General features: G+C 36.8%; 2 protein-coding genes across 3 annotated transcripts; both read right to left on the bottom strand.

Annotated features, from left to right (window-relative positions):
• Positions 1-3,515: 3,515 nt before the first annotated feature.
• On the bottom strand, positions 3,516-15,682 carry si:ch211-79k12.1 (uncharacterized protein LOC568891 homolog). The gene is made up of 7 exons (XM_051865230.1): positions 15,494-15,682; positions 13,435-13,556; positions 10,367-10,577; positions 9,082-9,236; positions 7,098-7,242; positions 4,545-4,686; positions 3,516-4,253 (listed from the first exon to the last, which is right to left on the bottom strand). Exons 1-7 carry the CDS (start codon positions 15,549-15,551, stop codon positions 4,166-4,168), a joined length of 921 nt encoding a protein of 306 aa, XP_051721190.1. The 5' UTR covers positions 15,552-15,682; the 3' UTR covers positions 3,516-4,165.
• A 1,253-nt stretch (positions 15,683-16,935) lies between these two features.
• si:ch211-79k12.2 (uncharacterized protein LOC568844 homolog) lies at positions 16,936-22,674 on the bottom strand. Of its 2 annotated transcripts, XM_051865228.1 has the most exons (3): positions 22,441-22,674; positions 20,927-21,170; positions 16,936-20,122 (listed from the first exon to the last, which is right to left on the bottom strand). In XM_051865228.1, exons 1-3 carry the CDS (start codon positions 22,459-22,461, stop codon positions 18,732-18,734), a joined length of 1,656 nt encoding a protein of 551 aa, XP_051721188.1. In that variant the 5' UTR covers positions 22,462-22,674; the 3' UTR covers positions 16,936-18,731. The 2 variants fall into 2 exon arrangements, with proteins under 2 accessions (XP_051721188.1, XP_051721189.1); XM_051865229.1 differs by lacking the exon at positions 22,441-22,674 and having other exon boundaries at positions 16,936-20,117; positions 20,927-21,073.
• Positions 22,675-26,774: the final 4,100 nt, after the last annotated feature.

Here is a 26,774-nt window from a genome sequence, read left to right as displayed (position 1 = left end):
ATGAAAAATACGGTTGTCTTGAGAACATAATTCAGCCTTTAGGTTCAAATCTATCTTCGTTTGACATACTTGTCTGAAATGATGCTGGTGTGGTGAATATTTCAGAATTTTAATTTGGATAATGTAATTCACAATTTAAGAGGTTTCTGAACTGTGTTTGAATTTAACATACTAAACCACTGCTAGAGGAATTATCTGTGTGACAACTGGCCCCGGTCTTCCCTATCTTATCTGAAATACAAGCTTTGAGAGTCAGATACAAATTACATTCATTTTAACATGACCACATGTTTCTGTGATGTTAAATTATGCAATAACAGCTGAAGAACACAAACGAAAAAAGAACAAAATGGCTGCTGCAAATGATGTCTTGTTTTTGCTGTTTCTTATTATAGATATTACTCTTTTATCCAATTATAGTCATTCATAAGAAACACTTTTTTTTTTTTTTTTGGTCACAGACAAGCAAGAAATCAACAGCCAGAAAGTCATGTTCACCCATGCAGGATCCAAAACATTTGTTTGCGCTCATTTTTTCCATGTGTATAGCGCCGCATGGATGCCAGAGTAGTTTATAATTGGCCAGCAAACATCAAACCTTTTGGAAGTGTTTGGTCAGAGCATAAATAATTTGAGAGTGGGAACATGTAAGGAAACTGCAAGCCATTTAAATGAGAAAATAACCATGACTGTTGACAAGCACCTTAGTAGGTGAGAACCTTGAGACTTGAAATATTATTTTCACACATCAGTGTTTCTTATTCTAAATTGCAGCTCATGGGATTTTGAACCAAAATATTTATGCAGCAAATTAAGAGTTTTTGATGTGTGGGACCTTTTCTAAGTAAACAATGCTTGGGCAAAAGGGAGTTTTTTGTGAATTAGAGGTGTAGGGCTCATCTTACAGCACTGAAAAACTGCAAGAGAATAGTAGGCATTTGTAGCTTTTATTATTCTCTTTTATGAAAGTCCATTATCTATATGATGAAAATGTGAAGTGTGTGTACCCTTTTGGAGATTTTCCTGCTGCAGGCCATTTACTTTGAAGAGCCCCAAGAGAAAGCAAAATTTAAAAATGGGATTTACTTTTAGGTCTGTAGCTATTTCGAGTTTCGCTACTCCAAAGAGCTTGCCATGCTATATCCTCTTGTTCAAGGACTTTATGAATAACCACTGGAGAGAAAGAGAGATCTTGAATAATTTGTGTAATAATATTTTTCTTGTTGTATTCCATGCCATGTACCTTCATTAATGAACTGTCATTGTTTAAGCACACAGAACGCAGTTATTAATGGTGGCTTCTGGTCAGCCAAACACTGGTAATAAAACCACACAAAATGAAACACAAATATTGCAGACAGAAGAAATTAAATGAGAAGCTATGATAATGTTTACAGTGATTAACTGCTCAAAGCATTGGAGGGTAAAATTAAGAAACACTGTTGTGGTTATGTGGTGACTGGGTATAGTTCCAGTTCCTGTTTGTGAACATGTTAAACAAAGTTGGACTTGTGGCAGCTTGTAAAGATTAGATATGTCACATTCTAATAGAATACCTCTCAAGGCCTTTTTCGATAGGCTATGATGTTTTTCCCACTTCTTTGTATTTAAAGAGCTTTCTGACACATTTCTGGTTCCCACCTTTATTCATGGACTGGACAGAAATAAACTTAGTTAGCCTACCACCCACTGACAGGCTGAGGTAAAATTCTGGATAAATAAAAACATAGTATTATTAGCCTATTCCATACAATATGTGTATTACAGGTGATTCTGGTTATTTGTAAGACCTTGGAATTTATTGGCCGAGTGACTTTTCAAAAATTGAATCATTTGTTAAAACTATTCGTTCAAAAACACTGATTCATTCAGGATCAAAAGTGCTGTATCCGAAGTAGCCTACAGCCACCTATCCACCTTATTTTTCAACGCAGAAGTAAGATATTTTCTGTAAATGTGGGAGACTTCTAATTTATTAGCTGCTAGGAAACAACGAGAAGAATATCAAAGTGCATTAAACTGTAAAATTTACGCTAAATTTTAAAACTGTAAAATTTACGCTGCGCTACAAACCAGCATGTTTATAATTAAGACAATACATTCAAATAATATGGTAAGAAATACCAGTTTGCAATATCAAGCAGCATAACGAGTTGTTTAAATAACTGGAAGCGAATGACAGCGGAAGCCAGATTTCAAATTTACAAATCCGCTAATGTAGTCCACTGAATGAGTGAAGAAAAACAAATGAGTGAATTCGGACACTGAGTGCACTGGAAGTGCTGCAGACGCCATCTTCTGGCGAGACACGGGAAATCATTAAGTGCGACGCTTGCAGTGCATGGTTATTTCCTAGCGGCTAGCCATTGGCTGCATCCGAAAACTTTGGCAGCTGACTTGTTGCCTCGCTGCCTTATAGGCAATGACTCTGCTGGCAGCATTTGCGTGTAAAGGTAACGCACGAAACTGATTTCGGACATACTTATGAGGCAGCGTAACAGTTTAATGATCTACAGCAAAATAGAGAGAGCTCTGGTGAGAATTAAACAAACATTTAATTAGTACAGTAGGCCTAGTAATTTCTTGACATCAGTGGAAAACATTGGTCAAAAACGTACATTTACACACAAACTGACCAGAAAATGCAACTTTCAGACGCCATCTTTCTTTTTCTAGCTGTACTGTCACCAAATGGAACACACAGGATTGTGGGATATCAAAGGCCGCGAAGGATACATCTATGCTGCCTTCAAAAATCGATCAGATGAAGGTATCTCATGAGACAGGAAATGAAGCTAACATTGGATTTGGATGTGCCTTCCTACCTTGGAATGCGTTCTCCGAAGGCAGCATTTCGGATGCAGCCATTGAGTGTACATCGATTGTACACTCATTATTGAGGTGCATTATGGGATTGACATTATCAAGTGCACTTGATGGTTTCAGACACCACTACAAATGGCTGTCCCCTCAAAAAGTACACTATATTAGGGTATAGGGGGTGATTTTGGATAAGTTTTATGAGTGAGTCATTAAATAATTCATTCAACCAAATCGCTGAAAACAGTGGTTCATTAAGGAATAATACACTAAAAGAGCTGGGAGACATCAGCAGTTGACACTTTTGAATTTGTTTGGTAGGAAAATAGACAAACTGGCAATATTTTGTCTGAAATGTAAGTTACTCAGTATTAACTTCTTGTTTTTGAGCTGTTGTATATGAGCAATATGCAAACAGGCGGTCGAATCACATGAAAGCCTACTCAGGATGTGTCTTGCTTGTGTGATATTGCTTAAATGTATTTTGCAATGGTCAACAAATCAACCAGCTAACTGTGTATCAGAACTCTTGTTTGAGAACTTACAGGTATTTATTAATACTTCAGAAGTTTGAGATGGAAATAAACAGTGGCAATGCCATTTATATAGAGATGAACTCTCTTGAGATTTCTTGGCAAAGTTGAGCATACATGAATGTCTATCTTAATTAGATCAGTAACAACACTGGAGGGTGATTATGTTGTAAAGTAATTTTAATAGCTTTAAAACTCAAAGATATGGAAAAATCAAACTTGTGTAAAAAAAGTGCAACAGTTTCAAAGTGCTTCTAGAGTAATTGGTTCAGTGTTAATCTGGATCTTATCTACTGTCCTTTCAAGTGAAGGAGAACATTATATACTTATGAAAAGCAATACCCCCAACATTTCTACATCTGACTAAATGATTGTACAGCTTGCAGACAGTGGTTTTCCTAAAAAGAAATGTTAATCAGTTTGAAGAAATAAGCCATTGCAAGACTGGTGGAAAGAAAGAAGTGTTCAATGTCACCTCACAAAAACATCTTTTCAGCATTTCTCAATTTTTCAGGGTTGTTGAATCAATACAGAGAAAATTGCACACCTTTTGTTGAAGAGCATTGCTGCCATCCACACTGGAAAGGACTCACAGTAAAACCATAATTTGTCCTGTCTTTGTATACTTTTTCGATTTTCCGCATAGACAGTCCCCAAATTATATATCTGAATAAAGACCCAAGAGCAAAACAAAATCTATGGGCAAAGCTCTCATTAACTCCCTTCTACTCTGAATACCCAATACTCCCTAATCTTTTTCTCTTGTCTTCTTTTCTCTCCTCTCCTCTCCAGTCCTCCATCAATCTCACTCTTTACACCAGCGGCTGCTTGTCACCAGCGGTGGAGGGCAGGGACTCCACGCTGGATCTGTAGATGGGTTTCTTCTGGGAACGGTCATCACTGAGAGGACGAGAGAAGGAAATACGACAGAGTGAGTGTTTTATCTGGCAGAATAGGAAATGATGTGGGCCTGAGGGAGGAATGTGGTTATTGAGACAGTTATTTGCACATAGACTATCCTGCCTCGACAGCTTTGAGGGAGTGAGAGAAGTGGACATCAGCGTCTACTGATGCTTACAGTAATACACAGACTCCACTCGACATGATAGAGGAGGGCTGAAGGTCAAACACCCACATGAATCACTGCACACATTTCTAGACAACATGACTAGGCCGATTTGGAGGACTTACATGGGTCCCTTGCTCTTCCTCTGATTGGCTCGACGGCAGAGGTAAGTGATCATGGATATCATAACCACCAGAAGGACAAATCCAACACCACCTACCATGAAAAAAATACGACCGGTGGTTGTCTCATACCATGCTGCATCCTCTAAGAGACAAAGACAAAATCACATATTATACATCTGTCAAACTGTCTTGAAAAATTAAAAGCCTAATAGAAAAATTTAAACCCGATTATCATTGGTATTAGTTGCACAGCCTTGAGCAGGTGAGCTAATTGAGGGTAATTGTCAACATTAATTCAAATTCAACCCCATTTACTTCCTTAATTCAGTTCTTACTGTGAATGATTAGTGCAAATAAAATAACTGTTGACTTTTTGGTCTTCAAATTAATATGTAATAACTTGCCTTTTCTCTGAAACAACTCATTTTCTGTTGATGTCAATTTGATTCCACTGCTTTTTGTACTTTGTATACTTGATAACAGTGGCTGACATAAATTATGGTTCTTCTGACCATTTGTTCCTAAGAACATTACAAAATTCCAATATACATATTGAACAATGCCAAAAGGCAGAAACATATTGTAAGATAGGCACAATTATATAATCATCAGGAAAGCCGTTTTAAAACTGTCACAGAATCTATGAGGGAGGACTCAAATGCAGGATGAGTGTAACCGGTTTATTAAGACAATGATAAGACAAAATGAGGTGGTGAGGAGATGAACAGTCCAAACAGTAGGCAGGGATGAGGCACGATGACAAGCAGGCTGAGAGAGAGTGGCTGCTGAGTCCAACACAGGATAACAGTAGGTTGGGGAGCAGAGATGGAAAGGCAATGCAAGACCGGAGAGAAACAGCGTAGCCCAGGCAGGAACACACAGCTCAAGAAGATAGTCACTCATGGTCTCACAGGTACTGCACAGTTACTGCTGCTTGGTAGACAGAGAGAGCAGCAAGGGAAGCTCAGCTTGCTGGACAGGACTAGGCAAGCAAAACAAGACATGGCAAGGCAGATAGAGTATAGCCTAACAATAACTAGAAAAAGAGTAGTAACCTAATAAAAAGAGAAAACAGAACTAAAACTAGGAATAAATTAAAGAAACTAGTTAGTGTAAAAGCAAGAGGCAAACTTCTAAGATTAACTAAAGGAAAAACTAAACACTAAAGTAAACTAAAAACACTAGAAATAACTGAGATAATTAAGGGAAAATACTAAACAGCAAGGATACTCTGTAACTGAGGACAGAATAGGACACGACTAGAATTAGCACAAGTAACTTAAACAATAAATCACTAAGGACTCTAAACTACAACAAGAGAAAGACTAAACAGCACAATGTATAAAGAGTAACAAACTGGCAAAACACGAGGGAAAGACAGCACATTATAAAGGGAGCTGAGAAACAGGTGACAACACTCAGACTAACGAGGAGTCAACAAGAAAGGGAGCAGAGAACATAACAGGTGAGCACACTCAGACAAAGGAGGACTAAACAAGAGGATGTGGTAATTTGAAACCAGGAGGCGGGAACAGAGGAGCACATGGCCAACACAAACACAGACAGAGCCATGTGCTCAAGCACAACACAAACAAAGACACATTAAACAAAGACACACCAGACAAGGGTGCGTTTTCCATACAACGACGTAACTCGCTGCTTCACTACCATAGTACGATGCATCGTTGAGCAAATCAACTAGCTAGTCAGTCACGACTGTTTCCCAAAACCCTACTGTCGTTCAAACTAAAATATATAACATATCATATCCACGTATCACAAAAACAAGAAACTATGCTTCTAACTACAGCCCGAGAGCTGTCGTTCTAACTACACAAGTTTGCGAATGTCCGTTTGAACGATGGTTTCAGGAAACACAAATCGTTGAACTAGCCTATGTTAGTAACGACGGAACTTGGGATGTTGGTTGGCTAACGAAGCTTTTGGGAAACGCACCCCAGAACTGTAAGAGGAGAACCCTGACAGAAACAATATGGATTGTGAAAAGTGCGCTATTAATAACAATAACTTGAGAGAAATAAGTTTTTTAAAGCTATAATGCTAATAGCATGACAGATATTATGCATGTTGTGCAGACATAGCTACAGTAGACATTTTTCTGACTTAAAGAAAACTGGCCATTGGTTATCATTAAGAAATATTATGGAAGTTAAATGGTCTTACAAGGTCATATTATTGTCTCACACAGGCTTTATACTTTAAAATCAAAAATCGGACAAATAGAGCTAAAAAGGGATTTTGGTTGCTGAATTGTTGCTAGTGCCATTGGATATAAAATGAAACATTCAAATTATGAACATACTGTAATCAACTATGGGGTTCTCAACTATGGCCCTCGAAATCACTTTCTTGCAGCGTTTACTTCCAACCCTAATCAAACTGAACAAGCTAATCAAGGTCTTCAAGATTACTAAAAAAGTTTGATCAAGGTTGGAGCTAAACCTCTATGGCCAGAGTTGAGAACCCCTGCTGTATATGTACAAATCAACTGAAGTTGTTTACTACAAGCCGCACACTTTTGGCTGCTCTGACCTGGTAGAACACTGATGCTGATTGTACGTTTCTTCATGAGGGACCTCACAGTGGGCGACTGAGCAGAACAGGTGTATCTCCCTCCATCCTGATCCCTCATCTTCTCCAACTTCAGCTTTTTGGAGGGCAAAATCCAGTCCTCTCCCTTGATATAAAATACACAAACACAGAGGTTATAGAGAAGTGAAAAGCAAAATAGGAACTACATGAAAGATATGATGTAAAAAAAGATAAGGCAGAAGTAATAATTCTAAAGAAGGGAATCAAGAAGGTGAATTCCCACTTTTTACAATTTTATGAATTGAAAATACACCAGAAATTAAAAGATTTTTTTAAAAGTCCCTAAAATGTCCCTAAGAATCCCTGTGGCATTTACAATAAATAATGTTAGTGAGTATGAAAGAGTAATGAAGTAAAAACATAACATAACATAACACCATACAATTCAAGGAAACAAATGTCTGTGCAAAAACCACTCAGAGCACATCATAACCATACAAATGCTTTTGGCACTAGAGGAACTTCTGCAGCCTGCCAACAAAGTCCATTTCAATTAAAATGAAAGTGAATTAAGAGGATTCCCAGTCAAGCCAAGTTCTGGCCAAAGCACCATTGTTTGAGCTAATCCGTTGGCTCCAAACATCTTCCTGTTTCCTCCGCTGGAGTGCAGACACAGAGCGCAATAAACAGGTACTGTAGCTGCTTTACATCAGATTGTGTTCTGCCATTCAAGAGAAGCTTGTTTTTCTGGTTTACTCTATTTTTAAAAATCTGTTTTTATTCAGTCATGCCTTGGGTAACAATTTGAAGTGCATATTTGAAGCCATGTTGACAAATCGAAAACATGTCCTTGCATAATATATATTAAGCTGAGGGGGTTTTAACCTGTCAGAGAATGATAGTGCACATTTATGGCATGTGGTGGAGGACAGACTGTCATTCTAAATAACAGGAGTGACTCATTCTGGACTTTCATTTCATGAAATTTTATGGTCGTCAATCACCCACACCATGACATTTAGAGGGACTTTTTTTTGAGAATAATAACCTGCACTGTGCTTCATACGGCAGGTTATATGTACAATAGTCAAGATTAGTATATTCAACAGAACTTTTTGTCTCATGTGAGTATAACATAATATAATATAATAATTTGTCCTAGAATTACAGTTTCTTTTCATATTGGTGAAAAAGATATATCACATAATATCAAATGATACTGTGAAACTGCACATCAGGATTTTGTTGCTAAAATATATTCATTTTAGTAGCTCAACCTGAGGAATATTTCACATGTGTTGCCAATAGAGAATTTCTAGACATCCTAGATGAACAAATGTTAGAAAATGTTCTACTAAGGTATAAGACGCTTGAGTCACGACAGATGTTTTCTTTGGCAAACATCTGTCATGACTCATGTGGCTTATTCCTTTGATTTAAATTGCTTGTGTCAGTTATATCAGTGGGGGCCTGATTATCTTTCTACTTAAACTTCTACTCACACCATAACATTAACTAACCAGCCACTGGAAAGAAACTAGTCCCTGGTGAGTTTTATTTTCTCACCAAAGCCAATTTTTGCTCGCATTTGGCTGCAACGCTGGTTGCACAAAGCTCATAAATAAACTTTTTTTAAAATCTGAATTGATCAGGGGAATGTAAATTAGACATAACCTCTGGACACTCTTTAGTGTGGATCTACTGTACACTATTCCTGGCTTAGCACATTTCCTGTTCTAACTAAATCAGCTGACAACTTTCACAGCTTTTTCCCCAGACCTGAGTGAATAAGCTTATTTTCACTTTCTCAACGGGACTTTATTAAACAAGCTGGCCTTCCAGGCCTTTCTCTCAGATGTATGAGAAACCTACATGTCCATTACGTGAAAACAGTCCCAAAACCACAGTTATGTAGCAGACAAAGTAATGCATCATGTTAAAAAACTGCTGTGAGAAAAAATGCATTAGATAGTAAATCTGTCACCTCTTTAGCCCAGAAGTACTCCGGTGCCTCGGAAGCTGAAGTAGAACATTCCAGCTCCACATCATCGCCTAATCGCACTTTGAGGTCCTGCACCGAGTTGAAATAACGTGTTAAGTATCCTAAACCAGCCCTGTGCACGGCCACCTCCCGCATATCTGCGAGAGAAAGAGAGCGAACGTATAAGGATAGAAAGGATTAGTCAAAACAGCTCTGCTCCTGGATATATTTGCATAGCATAAAACATGGAAGTAGGTCATGGAAATTCTGAGCATGTTTTCTTCACACAAAATGAACATATACAATATATATTTAATATTATATAAATTATATTTTATATATTTTATACATACATCATATTTTTATACATTTATAAAATATACATGTAAAAAATACATCAATCAGTAAGATTTTTTTATTACTTTTATTCAGCAAGGATGCATTAAATTGATCAAAAGTGACAGTAAAGACTTTTAGACTTACAAAAGAACTGTTCTTTTGAAATTTCTATTCATCAAAGAATCCTGAACATTTTGAGTTTTCACAAAAATATTAAGTTTTTTCAACATTATTAATAATAATAATAATAAAAAAAAAAATTTTGAGCACCAAATCGGCATATTAGAATGACTGAAGGATCATGTGACACTCAAGACTTGAAGTAATGGCTGCAAAAAAATTCTGCTTTACCATCAAATCAATTTGTTATTTTAAATTGTAATGATATTTCACAATTTTGCTCAAATAAATGCAGCTTTGGTGAGCTTAAAGACTTCAAAAAACATTCTTGCCGACAGCAAACTTTTAATTGGCAGTGTAACTTGTTGGTGACAGCAATGGATTATTATCAATGATTATAGCATATTAAGTCCAGGTTGACTGTAATGTGGGCATGGATCATCTTGTCTCCAACTGATTATTCATATTGAACATCGCTGTATAGCTCCATCTGTTTTTTTTCCACTCAGTTTTTCCAATAAATCACCACTGTCAACTCATGTCTAGGCACTGCAAAACCCCCAATCAATATCAATATTGATTTTGTCATCTTAGGAGATAAAGAGTTTTATTTGTCATCTAAACTCTAAATCCCAAATCTAAAACTTCTTTGCGACAAAATGTCAGATGCAACCGGCCTCACACACAACAATGGAAAGATTGAAGCATCTGGACAATCTAGACATATATGGATCAATTAATGTATGTAGCAATCAATGGGGATTTGCATCGCAGCTCAATTACACTCTTTAAAACAATCTTTATGCAGCCCATGTCGTCTGTTACTCACAGTGGATGGGGATGGTGAGGGGCTGGGAAGAGTTGTCTGGTGCTGAACTATTCTCAGAGACACAGCGGTATGGACCCTCAGACCAGGACTGGATGCTGGCGATGAAGAGGAGCAGTCTGTTCTCCTCCCTTCTCACATCCACATCATACAGAAAACACCGGCGGTAGAAATACTCCTGATCTGGCTCTAGCCGATACCACTTCTTCATGTACTGTTGGAAAGAAAAAGAAATAAATATTTTATTACAACAGACTACCTTATGAAAAAGAAGATAATTCAAGTGTGCTATTAGTATACTTCTATTAAACTAAAAATAAGGAAGTATAATTTCAGTCTACTTTTTATGTACTTCTCAGAAATATACTTCATGTACTTCTCAGAAATATACTTAAAATTGCACTTAAGTATACTTGACTTGTAGTATATTTTGCCTATACTTGTACTCAATCTTTTCATCAAGATATACTTAAAAGTATAATTAAGTATTGTAAGTATACTTGTCTTGTAGTTGTATTTACTCTTTTGATAGAGTAGCCTATTAAATATGTTTTCCACATAGTGTTACATACTTAATATGTCTTATAAACTTACGTTGTTTGAAAATATTGATTTATAATATGTTCCTAATTCTGAGTATCTGACTTGTAAACTTGTAGTGTACATAAGAATTTACTTCAAATTTTCAAAGGAATTTCACTTTGCTCTTTCCTCTCCAATGACTAGCCATGTTTTCACTGCTATACAGTAGGGGGCGCTATTACGCATCTTCTGAAAGAGTACAGAATCTCCGGCTCAAAACACAGGTAAAGAAGACGCAGAAACAGATCGAAGATTGCTAACGCAAATGTAAAATAATGTGATCCTCAAACATTAAACAACAGTAAGTTCAAAACAGCCTAACGTTACTGAATGAAATGTCGAACCCATAAAGAGGAAATGATTGTGAAGCTTTGGGGAAGTTGATGGATTAGATTTACTCCATCTATGTTTTGACCATCGTTCTGAATCCGATCTGGATGAAGTCAGTCTTTGACAAAAATGTGATTTTCTCAGCTTTTTGTTTAAAATGTTGCTTTTTTTTTTATGAAAATTACCCATGTTCAAGTGTTGATTAAAAAAAAGCACGAAGCTACAATAAAATGTTTTTAAAATGGAAAGACAGTTAAAGGTAGGCTATATTTCAAGTATAAAAAATGAATACCTAAATAGGAACATAGTAGTATACTTAAAGTGCAAAAATAATATATAAATAGTAAACTGTAAGTATGATGTTATGTTTACTTAAAGAAAACTTACAAGTATTAGTATAAAACTACTAAACTAGTAGTTTGCTGAGAGCACACTTCAAAATGTACTTTCATAAACTAAAAGAAAATGTGCTACATATATTAAAATAGTATACTACTAGAATACTTATAAGTTCTCTTGTAGTACAGATGCAGTACAAATGACAAACATAGGAGTGCACTTAAAATTCACTACTGTTACACTTATAGTACACTTAAACATATACTTGGGACAATTTGCGCTGCCTTCACTTGGCTCGGAATTATCGTAAATACGAGTTTCCTAGGTAAAAATTGCACATGAACGCCCTCCCATTTTGAGCTCGTAATCACGACTTCAGAAGTGGGAATTGTCAAATTTCCGATAGGACGTGAAGGCAGCATTAGTCCGAAGCAGTATTGAAACAGTACACTTACAAGTATACTACTAGTACATTGATATTAGTATACTTACTACATAAAGTATACTTGAACATTACTTAAGTATGCTTAAAATGAACTTGAAGTATACTTCTTTTTCGTAAGGGTACTTACATAAAATGCATATAAATATCAGTTGTCAATCTGTTTCTCCCAATAGTATGTCTTAGTAAGATGATATTTAAATGCTTAGTTTTATGATCAAAGCTCTGTAGTTTTTATTGTGGGGGACAAAACATACAGTGCAAAGCGATACAATGATGTTTGAGAGATTAAAAAAGCCTGTTATATTATATTTAACAGAAATTAACATGATTTTTCTTTAAAAAAAAAAAAAAAAAATGATGTATTGATAGTCAAGTTGCATCAGTCCAGTAAGTGTTCATCTTGAAATATTACTACCAATATAAAAGTTATACTTAGGTTTACTTTATAAAAATCAGTAACAAATTCACAGCAAAAAGACACATGCACCGTGACCTGTAGGTGGACGTATTTAGAATGATACTAAAAGGCCTTTTATTTGCTAATTGAAACTAATAATCAGACAACAGAAGGCATGCAGTAAATTGTGTACAACAGGTTTTTCATCAAGATTTTGATCATTTAGAGGCCTTAGAAATATGATACAGTAGGCTTTATAGGGTTAAGAACGTCTTGCTGATGTTGGTGAACACTTGCCAAATTTGATTAAATATGCTACACTTGGAGGAATTAGACTATCCAGGGCACTGGCACTTGGGTCTTACTAACACAGGTTAATGAGAGTTTGCAAAACAAAACATCTGTCTTTGTGATTGGTGGTATGGAAATCCTTTTTTGCTCGAATGCATTTAGATAGCTGGAAAATGTGACAAACAGACTCTGCACTGACAGAAGCAGCAGATGTTGTGAATCCTCCAAAGGCCCCTCACTGCCAGATACTAATTAAACCCAGAATACTAGCTCTCAGAAACTCAGCAAAACACACACACTGCCTCCTGCTGTTTAAATACCAACTGCAGCCTTGATCTCCAGACAAATAAATTCAAAAGAATGTTGTTCTTTATATTTGTGATTGCCCTATAAGATTGTTTACAAAATCACGGGAGCATTTGTGTTGATATTTGAGAGTAAGTGTCCCTGACAGATTTGTTTGTAATTTTAGATCTCTCTTACTTTCTGTTTCTACAGTAATCAGACCGGCAGCGCTGCAGAGGACGTGCACAGACAGCAACAATAACCTAAATCCTTCTCATTTCCCATGAGAAATAAGGTGTCATTTTGGTTTCAATCTGCTGTTTTCTTGACATTTACAGATAAGTGCACGCCAGAGAGCATTGTGTACCAGATATTTCCTTGTTATTGTGTAAGTGACCTTACCTTGGAGAACCTCTGAAAGTGCACTGTGCTCATGTTTAGCTCAGATTCTGTATCCACACACTCCAATGTCACATCCTGTCCTTCCAGAATCGGCTCAGATGGACCTTTTACCTCCAAAGAACCTGAAAAATAATAAAACAAAACAATACTGAATTTTTATAGAATAAAGCAACGGTTACATCCATATGGCATACTAGTCAAGTCAAGTCAAGTCACCTTTATTTATATAGCGCTTTTTACAATGCAGATTGTGTCAAAGCAGCTTTACAGTGATAAATGGTATATAATTTTGGCTGCACAGCAGCTCTTAAACAAAATGCTGTCAATGTATGCAGATGCAAAGCACTGTTGAATATCAAATGTCAAATGTCAAGTGTCCCCAACTAAGCAAGCCAAAGGCGACAGCAGCAAGGAACCCAGCAACAGATACTAAACAACAGAATTTGTTTAGTATCTCATATTGATGCAGTTCTAGTTGCTTTTTGTCATTCTGATCTGATATATAACATACATCAGTGTATGTAATTATATGTAGTCTACACATCCCTGTTAAAACAGATGTTTTTGTGATGTAAAAAAATAAACAAAGATAAATCATTTCAGACCTTTTACACCTTTAATGTCATAAAAATATAATCTGTGCAATGCCACTGAAAACCCTCACAATTTGACAGATCTAGCATGTTTTTGCAAAGAAGAGTGGGAAAATATTAATGTGCCAGGCTAATATACAACAGACTGAGACAGACTCCTATTCAAACAGACTGGGTGCTTCAACTAAGTGTTAGTTCAGGGGCGTGAATACTTGTGAAGTTAGTTATTACACTTTTTTATTTTATGTTATTTTTTTCTCTGAAATGTATTACTTTGGTTTTTCAGTGGCATTTAAATTATTATTATTTTTACATTAAAGGTGCAAAGGTTCTGATATGATTTATCTTTGTTTCATTTTTATGTCACAAAAACCAGCTGTTTTAACAGGGCTGTATAGACTTTTTATATCAACTCTATAGCAGCCAGAATATTCTCCATTCTTTCTAATCTTCCTGGTTTGTGCACTTTATTTGCATACCAGCCATGACAACAACAGGAACATGTCATCTGATGTGCAGTGTTGTGAAACTGAAGCAAACACAGTATAAATATGAAATGCAACACTGTATAAATCTATAAATACAGAAATGTAGGTATATTTTTTCGTCTTTTAGTTTTACGTGGACTGTCAGTGAAAAATGTATTGTTGTCAAACAAAGGTGAATTTGCTTTCAGACAAATACAGTTTCCTTCAAATGTCGTCTAACTGGTTGGGTCAAGATTACCTAATGCACACCAAGATAGTGTGCATAAGGTGGCAAATTCATAGTCTTGTTTATTTGCATTCTATATCCCCTGGTACATAACTAAAGTAATATTTTGGGCTGTCACATTGCAAATTCAATCATGGGGGTTTTGATAATATGTATCAATAATATAAGATACACGCTATCATATAACCCTGTAACATTACAAAAACAGGAACACTTTCGTTTTCGTTTAACTGCAAAGATTCCCTGAATTACCCCAGAACATTATTGGTAGTTCAGACGAATTCAGTTTTGTGGTTTGCAATTCTGAATGTTTAGGTAGCCTGCATTTTATTTTGTTCAATCATGCAACAATAAAAAAGTGAAAAATAAGACAAACAAAATACAGTAGGCTTTATAGGGTTAAGAACGTCTTGCTGATGTTGGTGAACACTTGCCAAATTTGATTAAATATGTTACACTTGGAGGAATTAGACTATCCAGGGCACTGGCACTTGGGTCTTACTAACACAGGTTAATGAGAGTTTGCAAAACAAAACATCTGTCTTTGTGATTGGTGGTATGGAAATCCTTTTTTGAACATATATAATTTTTTAAATAACCACTATATATATATAGTTTAAATTCCGTACCCCTCACCGGATTTTGTTTTTGTATAGCCTACTGACATTTTGCGTTTGGTACAAGAGCATTTTAGGTTGAAACAGTAAAAGGCATTAAAAATAATGCGAAGACATAAGCAAAATGTTATTTACCAGTGGATCTTTGGAGAAAGGTGATCGCCAGGACTGCGAGGAGAATATAGCCTTTCATTTTGAAGGATCTTGACTTCTTAGTTTGAGAACAGCTTCTGCTAAAATGAAAGTTTGTAAACACAATTTATGAGCGCGGAAGAAGAAAAAGGTGGAGCTTAACGTGCTTATGTTTCTTTTGTTTTTGTTACAAAGATACGATCCATTAATATAATATTGGCATTCATTTTTTCTATAATTGTTATATTAAAATGACAAAAATACTAAAAGACAAACGTTATATTGTGCCATGGTCTCAAAGCATAAACTCCTCATGCAAATCAAGCTTGAGCATCACTTGTATCTAGCATAATCTATGTTCATAGGGTGTGTGCGTGTGAAGGCACCTCAGTGGCAGCTGGCGGTTAAAGTTTTTTTTAGGGTTTTGTGTGATAAACGTCTGATATGTGAATCTATAATAAAGAGATAAAAATCACATTAGGCCTAATTAGCCTTGACGATGCGATTAAGTTACGGCAGGTGACAATGCGATTCATTTGGTTACTGACAAAAAAAAAAAGTTTGGTTTATTGTAGCATACTTCGTAAGAATTTGTTATGACATCCTTCAATTCTTTTTTTAAAAGTTAAGTCTTAAAGGTTAATGTCACAATTACCGGGGTCACATGCCAGTTACTGCTGAGTAATTTTTATGAAAAGTTTCATAGATTCTCTTTACCTTTCCTTTCATTAAGCTGAACTCGTACGTTTGAGAGTTTGAATACGAGTAAAATACAACCCAGTGCAAAGTTCTTAGAACATATAACAGGAATAAATTAGAAATAACACTGAAAAAGGTGATGTTAGGCTAAAATAAAAATGCTGCACGTGCGAAAATGCATTTTTAAAGAAACGCACTCCCTGCACGTTCATGTTTACTGTTGCGACTCGAGGTGAAATAGATCTGGGGCGAGTATATTACCTTCTCTTACCTATAAATGGCTCTGAACTGGAGGGAAGAGAAATAATAATAAACATGTAGGTTAGAATGTACTTAAATTGTAGACTATTAAATAATAATTAGCCTAGGAAATTAGAAGAGGTCTTAACAGTAGCTAGAGCACAATGGAAATTCCCTAGTCTAAAGTTCATTGACCTTACAGTAATTTCAGGTGACTGTAGGTGACTCAGCAACGGTGACGTCTTCAAGAAGAGCAAGCGACCACAATTCTAGTTTTGAACTGTATATGTAACCAATTTGTTTGTTGTAGACAAAGCTTCATGTCTCATATTGACAATATGAAGCCATCATACCAAGACATGGTTTAAGGGTTCTGGTCTGAAAGATGTATGTTAGTTAAAAGTTAATCAACAAAACAGAATACATCAGTAAACCCTTCTGATATCACTATTATCACAGTTAAATTTCATATATTTTCATAAAATTTCACAAATTTCAACCTCAAATAAGGTCCATCAACATTTATTTTTGTTGTGTACACAATGGACATGTAGACATGAGCTGAACTGACAGATGTCAGAAAAGTGTCTGATGTTCTGAGTTACAATCATTGACCTTTATAACTGGCCAACCACTTTCACAACACCACATAAGGAGGGTTCACATACCAACGGTGTAATGCTAAAGATACAAAATTGACACAACAATAATGGACAATACTTTTCCCATTACAGTTTTGCCAAACTTTAATTTTGAGCAATAATACAGAGGTACGTATATCTTTAACAACAAACCTTTGACCAACTGTGAAAATGGCAGCCTTGTGTATTATCAGTCCCTGCACATATACAATAAGCAACACCTGGCAGGTACATCACATGTCCTAATGATGTCATAATATTAATCCTCACACTACAAGTTGAAATGCTTTTAAATATGGCAAGAGCTTCATTTAATTTAAAACCATATTTATAGAACAGTTGTAGCAATAGATGGCCATATTTGATTTTGGACTGCTATGACCAGAATCTAAATATTTGTCTTGGTTTGCATGTGCTTTGCAAGATTCCCATTAAAAAAGGCACTATTACTTCAGCCAACTTGCTCTGTCTATTTCAGGCCTACATTTTCCCTTATGTTAAAACCTAAGAAATTATCCAATCAGAACATTTTCTTAACAATCCAGTTCATCATCAAAAGAGTATAAGAAGTTTGAACACTAAACAGAAATATTAAAAGGAAGAAAAAAAACCTTGAAAAACTACAAAATTCTTACACATGCATACAAAGTGCTAAAACATAAAATAAAACACTTTTCCACTATCATGCCGAATGGTTGTAAGTGGTACCAGTAGTGGTACAAGTAGCATTTCAAACAGTTTGATACAGTACGATTACAATCCGTACTCAGGACAGGAGAATCAAGCTGGTTGAACGGTTTTATTGACATGGAGACTTACGATTGGTCGCTTGTCAGTTGTAAACCTAGCTTTAGAAGTAGATTGGCCTAATTTGATGTCAAAAACTAAAACTGACTCCCCCTTGACAAACTGCTAGTGTGTCATCTTAAAGACACTGTCTTAACATAATGGCTATGTTAACGCAACTGGCCCCAGGTTTTGTAATGTATACGTAAATAATTAAAAGTAAATACCTTTATGCTGATAGGCAAAGCTACTGATTTAAAGTTTAAGGTGCCATTTCACAATACAGTTTGTCTCAATTTAGCTTTTTAGAGGCACAAATAACAAGAAAAAGAATCCAAAACAAGATTTCACTTGTTAAATCTGACATCACGCATCACCATTTCTGGGTCCAAATGCTCATGAAATGGCAAAAGCAAACAACAAACAGTGCTAACTTATAGTGTGCTGTCAGACTACTGAACAATCACAATCCTAACCTTTATCTCCATACCGAAATCTCAGATGGCCAGACAGTGATTCATCTTTTATGAACTGTTAAAATGTTGGTGCCTGAGACGCTGTGTGCCCAGAGATAGTAGTGTACACCACAAGTTTTTAAAAACTTAGCTTAAATGTGTGATATGAATAAATAGTGCTCATAAACGGCTGTTGAGATGGTATTCTCAATTGAAACATATAATTCCTTGGACCAAGAAACAGTATTTCTTGTGTCACGACTTAACAAGTGGATAGTCAGTGTGAGGAGGCTGACATCAGCTCTTGGCCTTGTTTATGTTTCAGGCTCAATACCTGACTTAATACATTATTTATTAAAGTTGCCCTTTTCTTCCCTCTCTTTTGAAATACAAAGAGTCAGTAATGTTCGCTGTTGTTGTCTAATCTTTAGTTTTATCTGAGCTGATCTCTTCCTTCTCTCTCTCTTCCGAAGAGTAGTGTTGCAATGTCTGGTGTCTGTTTCTAGACGGAGCATCTGGAAAGCGCTGTCCGCAGTCCTCGCAGGCATACGGAAGGGCTGCTTTGTCCCCATCCCCACTTAACTGCTCTTTACTGGGTGGACTCTTCCCTTCCATTTGCCGGAGATGAATCTGGTTGAGACTGGAGGCTTGAATTCTCTGGAATTCTGAAATTGTGGATGACGCAGAAGCAGCCAGACTAGGCCTGCCCACAGAGTTGGGCTCCGTCACGATCCCGTGAACCGTGCGGTGATGAAAGCGGATGCCGGAACGGTTTGAAAAGCTCTTTCCACAGAGGCCGCACACGAAAGGCCTCTCGCCGGTGTGTATGCGAGTGTGGATCTTCAGAGCCCCAGACTGAGTAAAGCACTTTCCACACTGACCGCAGCGGTATGGTTTCTCTCCCGTGTGAATTCGCTGATGCGCTCTTACCCCAGCCAGGTGAGGGAAACCCCTCCCGCAATAAGAACAGGTGTACGGCCTCTCTCCAGTGTGAATTCGGCGATGAATCTTAAGTGCTCCAGACTGGCTGAAACTCTTGCCGCAGTCGGTGCAGCTATACGGTCGGGCGCCAGTGTGCACGTTGAGGTGAATGCGCAGATTGCTGTGTGAGTTGAACGCTCGCCCACACTCGGCGCACAGGAAGCCGCCCGTTTTGGATGCGTGCTGTGTTCGCTGGTGCTGCAGTAGTTGCGACGGCCGGGGAAAAGAGGCATTGCAGTGCATGCATGGGAGCTGCTGCAGGCCCTCCTGCTGAGCGTGGCCCTGCTGATGCCGCAGGAGCTCGGCGCAAGTGGGGAAGGTGCGCTGACAGGACAGGCAAGGGAAGGAGGGGAGCGTACATGATGTGCAGGAGGTGAGCGGGCAGTGATGGTGGTGGTGATGGTAGTGATGGTGGGCAACGTGTGCCTCTGGGTCTTTTTGTTGGCGTAGAAGTTGGCTACAGGTTTGCAAACCACGATGGCAGCATAGACATGCAAAGGCCTGAACAGGTGGGGCACCTGGGGACTCAGGATTTGCCTGAGGGATTGGGCTGTGTGTGCTAGTGCCTTTGTCCTCCTGCTGGGGGTGACCAGATGTGCTGCTGGGCTCTCTGTTTTCCTCTTCCAGAGAGAGACCCAAACCTAGACACAAACCCAGGCTGACTGGGACAGGGCTGGGCTCTTTGGCCTGCTCTGATGGGGTGGATTGTAGGGGCGAAGGTGGTTGGATCTGTGAGGCCGGGCTGGTTCTGGGTTTCAGGGTCTGGATTGAGGAACTAGAAGAAGATGAGGAAAGAGGGCAGCCAGGACATGTGCAGGTACGATGCTGAACTACAAAAAAGGGAGATGAGAATGCACAAAATGAGTCAGCATAAAGCAATTAAAAACTATTTCCTTGTATGCCTGGGAACTGAGAACCAGTTATTCAAAAGAATTTGTACTTCAGGATGTGTACTTCACTGATTGGTTACAGGAAGTAGTTAGAGATACATAACGCTTTGGCGTATTAAGTGGTATTTTATAAAAAATAAATTAAATGTATTACTAAAATCTTTTAGTATCTTTATTTATTACATGGCTCTCTGGAAAATTTGATTGTTTTCAGTGTTATGGTTCAGCTGTCAAATGCTTCTGAGTAATGACTGTTGTCCAGAGAAACGCTGTATAACTGACTGCTCATCCATTTTTGGGAAACCAATGTTTCGTATCAGATAATCAGGGTCCTAATCACCCTGTCTGGGTTTACTTTGTGATAATGACCACCTGACTCCTATTATCATTTTTATAATTATATCTTCCTTAAAATATAGTTAGGACAAATTACTGGATTGCATTTATGCTGCCTTTAATCTGCGTTAGAAAGTCTGTGAACATTTGTAGCAAGAATAATTAATGTTTTTTTAATAAATGTTAAAAGGATCTATTATTTGCTGTATCTGTTAAATCACCAGGCAATGATCTCATCATTTGGCAACAGGCTGCTGAGGCCAGTAAATGCAATAAGTAAATGCCTCTAAAGTATTAAAAGAATTGGAACTTTTTGCCGGAATCAATCAATTCTGCATGTTTCGCAGTCCTGCTTCATGAGGATAAAATGTAATTATAACACAATGGTCTGTTGTAATATTTACTCACCATGGCTTTCATGATCTATGGGCTCCCTTTCCCTTTCCTCAGAATGCAGACCAAACCGAACAGCACTTTTCACCTGGCTCTGTCTGGATGGGGTAGACTGAGGAGGATGAGATACTTTGGGCCATGTGGAACTCAGTGCCTCCTCAGTACGTTGCTCTCTCAGTGGATGACCAGAGACTGAAGCACTTGCTGCCATAAGGTCCCCAATAAAATGATGCATATCCAGCCATGAGCATGCACCAGCCTGCGAATTAGTAGTAAATAAATAATATTAGTTGTAAATGTAAATATCTTTTACGCTACTTTGTAGTGTTACTGAGTAATGAGCATCAACGATATTACCAACTTTTACTCTCTACTTGACTACATATTTGAATAAGTATATGTACTCTTTACTCCAATACATTTGTAATGAGTAATGCAATTACTTGTTACATTTTGCATGTCATCTAACTTTTTCTGCAGCAGTTTGTTTCTGCTATAAAGAAGTGATATCACCACCTACAGGGCATTGGAGGTACTATAACTTGTGTGTTTTACCCTTACTCACCCAAACTTGTCAACAAGGCTATTTTACACCAATGCGAGAGCATTAGAAGGTTGTTGTGAATCACAGGTGTTTCATATATGAGATGAGGACATGCCTGCAGCCAGTGATGAGGTCAAAACCTTTGGCTATTTCTTTTTACTTAACAATGATTGATCTGTCATATTGAAGAGACCTTTTTGAAGGATATTGGTTTTCTTATTCCCTTTTGGAGCACTTGAGCTTAACTGAGCCTTAAGTGTTTGTATACGTTTAAAAGTCTGTTGTGTGATTTACTGCAATTTTGAAGAGTTCAGTTTATTTTATTTATTTATTTTTAGAAAATAAACATGAGTGCTCTCCTCATCAACTGTTTCTTCACTGGCATGTCTCTTAGGTGTTGAGGACTAGTGCATTTTTGAGCCTACATTCAGTGCGAGTAAAATACTCAAGTACTGTTAAGTCAGATACTCTAAGACTTTTACTCAAGTTGTATTGGAATTGGTGACTTGTAATGGAGTCATTTTCATTGTAAGGTATCTGTAATTTTAATCAAGTATGGTTTTTGGGTACTCTTTACACCCCTGTAACTGTATTATATTTTAATATAGGATTAATATAATACTATAGGGCCTATATCAATGTCACATTGCTGCATATGCAAAATTATGGATTAAACCGCAAATAAATAGGAAATATAACCTACAAGCATAGGCATAACGGGGTCATAAAACAAATCGCATCATGAGAAAATGACACCTTTAGGTACGCGTAACAAGATACGATACAAGCTTAAGCCATCAATATCAAGCGATACATCGTACTAAATAACAAAACATTCTCATCGATCCGTATCGCTGTGCTATTATATACGCCATAAAGTGCTTCCTTTGCGTTTTTTCCATCAGTAGTATTTCTCCAAGCCATGAAACACGTTACACGCCCCTTTTAAGGCTACTTCCTCGTGTTTATTTTGGCATGTACTCACTGCGAGTCTGTCTTTGTCCATCTGTGGCGCGCCCTCACATAACCAAGTGTGCAACTGTATTAATTTACATTTATGACTAATGTCAGTTTGGCCTTTTCTGTCCTTAGGTGAACCGACAAACGCAGGTTAATCATTCTTGTCTCTTGACTCTACTGCCCCACTTTTTGTTACAGTCTAGAGCTGCTCATAACGCCATCTTTCCATCGACGGCAGTGTATTTCCGGGATATGAATCATGTGACTACATTCCTAGTTTCTTTTTAGCCATACTCTGTACCTAGTCATATACCATAGCAACCATATTTGTCGACTCTATACAGTATAGATTCATAAGAGATCAAAACGTGTCTTTCAGGTACTCTGTTCTGATTTAGTTTATAACTATCAGTTTATTTATATTTATATTTAGTTTATAATCTATCAGTTTTTGTTAAGAAACAATAACTGTCTTGTAATTATATATGTATTTTAAACATAAAACAAAACTATATATATATATATATATATATTAAACAATTAATTGACAGTAAACATTAACTGTCTTGTAATTATATATATACTATAACATCTATAGCGCATATATTAGACGTATGCGCTATAACATCTGTATTTTTTATCTGTTTATATATATATATATATATATATATATATATATATATATATATATATACACACACACACACACATAAAAAATACAGATGTTATAGCGCATATGTCTCACTAGCCAACACAGAACAACTCAGTTTGTCAGGTTGTCACGCATTTGTTTTTGATGACATCTCACCCTTTTCTGTCAGATGGCTGTTGCACTCACAAATAGTAGGAGGTGACAGTCTTGCCAACTCTGACACATCTCTCTGATTTCCTGTTATAGTTGGAACATTTTGCCAGTAAATTATAACTTAACAATTGTGATAGACTTTAGGATACAATTAATGGTATGACTTAGTCATCAATGGACAAATAATGTACCCTGAAAACTGTTACTTTTCCCTTTCCATTATTATCTATGAGACCCACACCCAATATTATCTATTGTTTGCAATCATGTGGTTCTGGTGACGCGCGAAATACCGGTGGAGGGCAAGCAGTGAAAATTAGAATGGAAGAGATGGAGAAAAGTCCTTTCTGTGCTGGTTTAGAAAGGTATAAACAGAAAATCACAACATATGTTGGACGTGATCTTTATGTTAAGAAGAGGAGCGACTTTTCCACTGAATTGAAAGACTTTCCTGCCATCGAGGAGGTAGATATAAAGAATGTGAAGTTGCCGTCATGCCGTGTTCAGTTCTAGTTTGGCTTGTTTATATCGCGCTGCCTTTCTGCTATAGTGACGTTAAGGGCAGTATTTTTGATTTTCTGTCGTGATTGTGAAAAATGTCGTCATTGTAGATAATTTATGCTGAATCGAGAATTGCAACAGGAGCTCACATCATCGTTCAAAGAAATAACTGGACGGTGTAATACAATTGTTGCCTTTTATACGTGTAAAAACACACTAAGGGAAGCAGGTTGAGGAGGTGACGGGAAGACGCCGTATATCAAATCTAATAATGTCACTGATTTAACCCACTCCCTATCACTCAATAAAACAATAACATAGCTGAGTGTTTTTGAAAGTGTTGTATTTTGTTTTGGTGTAACATTTCATTTGCGAGTATTAGCCTACTCTCACCCGGTTTGTGAATGAGTATAAACTTGCACACAGCCACTTCAGAACTGTTCACGAGCTTTTATGGGTTTGATTTTGGTTGTCATTTGTTTAAATAAATACAAAAAAAACAGTATGTCGGTGTCTATCATAGACTGTAAACAAAGACTATAGAATAACACAAGACATGTCACTCGTATTGTTTTGAATGGGAGAAAGTGTAACGCTCAATATGGCGGAATAAGTCCCGCCTTCAAAATAAGAGCCAATCGCCGACCTGTAAAGTCATCGCGTCACTGTAGCGGCCGTTAGAAGCACCGGTTTCTATAGAAACAGTCAGACGCGCGCCTCCGAAATGAGGCACAAGAGACGCGCATTTAGGTCTGCGCATGCGCATTAGCTTGATCCAGCCTAAACACTGTTTTTTTGTCATGATTTGAGCGTTTGGAAAAAAAATTATGAGACAGTTGTTGTCAGATTTCATTGGTGATTTCAAATATGAAATTTAATGGAAAGCTTGGCAAACAGCTTTGGAGAATTTGATGTTTCCCCATTCAAAGAGATAGGAGCTGCATGATGCCCAGGATGCCCGAGAGGCGTTTCAAAGATGGCCGCCGAGTGAAATGACTTGTCTTAAAGGGACTTTGCTGTAAAAAAAGGGTGTCTGTCCGCTGAATGTGACCCTCCGATTCTCCTCCGTGGCCATATGGGAAAGTCAATATTTACAAAGACAACATTAAAACTACACTTGCATTTAACGTTACACCCTTCCAACAAAGAAATGAATCGACTTCTGTCAGCTTGTTAAACATTTATTTATTTGGACATTTTCTACCATATGATGGCTGACGCAGCAGCGCGTGACACTGTTCTCATGGTAACCAGATCAACATTGTGAACGGGATAGTACAAAACTTAAGTGAAAACACCAAATTATCATTCAATGGGATAAAATAGCTTCTCTTCCCTGCAAACGATACCATGAAGAATGTGGATATTTAACCAAGTCAAAAACAAATAAGGTAAGCAGGTATCCATATTCATTTCAGTATCAGCAGACGTAAAACGCTATTAAAGGCGACAACTTTTAAAGTTAAAAAAATGATATAAGTTATAAAAAACGGTATAAGTTATGTAAACGATATAAACACATTCTGGGTTCTCGATTTTATCGATTTGAGCAACCATAAACGATGCAAAACATACGAATTTTGAGTTTTTGATAGGATTCCTATATAGAAAAATCACTCCCTGCCCTCCGGACTCATTCGCGCTGCTGCAGTGATATCATGTTCAAACAACCTATGAACACCCAAACCTCTTGAAAGGACACGTGAAGCAGAAGAGTGATGGTGACAATACCAGTCTACTCTGTAATATTGTGCTGTCTGACTGAATCTCAACTGCATGGCACTATGATAGTAAGAACAAAAATTACAGAACAACAATTGACTTGCACCCATTGACTTCCATAGTATTATTTTCCTACTATAGAATCAGTGGGTGCCAACTGTCTGGTTACCAACATTCTTTAAAATATCTTCTTTTGTGTTCAACAGAAGAAAGAAACTCATACAGGTTTGGAACAACTTGAGGGTGAGTAATGACAAAATTTTCATTTTTAGGTGAACTATCCCTTTACCTGCTCTCTAAATATAAGCCAGTTTAACAGACGGCTTAGATTAACCTGTTAACTGTCACTGGCCCACCAGTGGGCCCACAGCCATTATATATTTAAACAGTAATATCCTATACTAAACCTAAACTAATCTTGACAAATTATATATCATTTGAAAGCTTAGAATCTCTACTTTTCATATTTGATTTTCAAAACAAATTACAGAGGAGCAGTAATTCATCAATTTGCAACAAGTCTATTTTCACACTCATAAGGCATGTTCAGACATTTATTTTGAAATAGCGATAAACATGAAAAATCATGAAAGATTGGTTGAAACATGTTTGTTTTCATGCCAAGAGTTCAAAAGATAACATTCATTAAAAAATTTTGAGAAAAAAAGGTCTGAAAATGTTTTTAATAGAAAACAAATACATTTATGATTGTGGCGGCAATCTATAACCCACATACATGTTGTTTTTATGTTTATTAGAGGCTTCATATCAAATTCTGCCAAACTTCCCATACTACTTCTATATAGTATGTGTACTTCATAAATTGTATAAAAAATAAAGGAAAAATATGGTTCAGATCACTCAAACCATATATGGAAATGGAGGCGCCATTATATGGCCAGTAATAGAGCATGGTTGTCATCTAGTGAAAAAGTTTGGTACTGCGCCTAAACAAAATCTTACTGAAGGCGCATTTTTTGAGATATCAACCTGAAATTTGGAACACTTGTTCAGATTTTTGGATTTGATTTTCTTGCAGTTTTAGAGTAAAACTTGTTTTGTAAAATATATATTTTATATACAATATAAAATATTATATTTTTACATTTTACATTTTCATAAACTTAAACTTCTATAACTTTTTTTCTCTTTCACTTACATAATTTATTTCACTTCTACTATAATCTGCCAAATTTTTATCTTTAAAACAAGACCAGCCTTATGTCTTTATTCCAAAGTATTCTTGAATTACAACCATTTAAGTTTGGATAGTGCATTTTCATGTCAAAAAAAAAAAAAAAAAAGTTAAGAGGTTAAGCCAGGATTAGACC

This window comes from Ctenopharyngodon idella, chromosome 16 (assembly GCF_019924925.1).
Source record: "Ctenopharyngodon idella isolate HZGC_01 chromosome 16, HZGC01, whole genome shotgun sequence".
NCBI lineage: Eukaryota > Metazoa > Chordata > Actinopteri > Cypriniformes > Xenocyprididae > Ctenopharyngodon > Ctenopharyngodon idella.
Note: the sequence above shows the minus strand (reverse complement) of the source record. Positions and strands in the feature narration are given on the sequence as shown.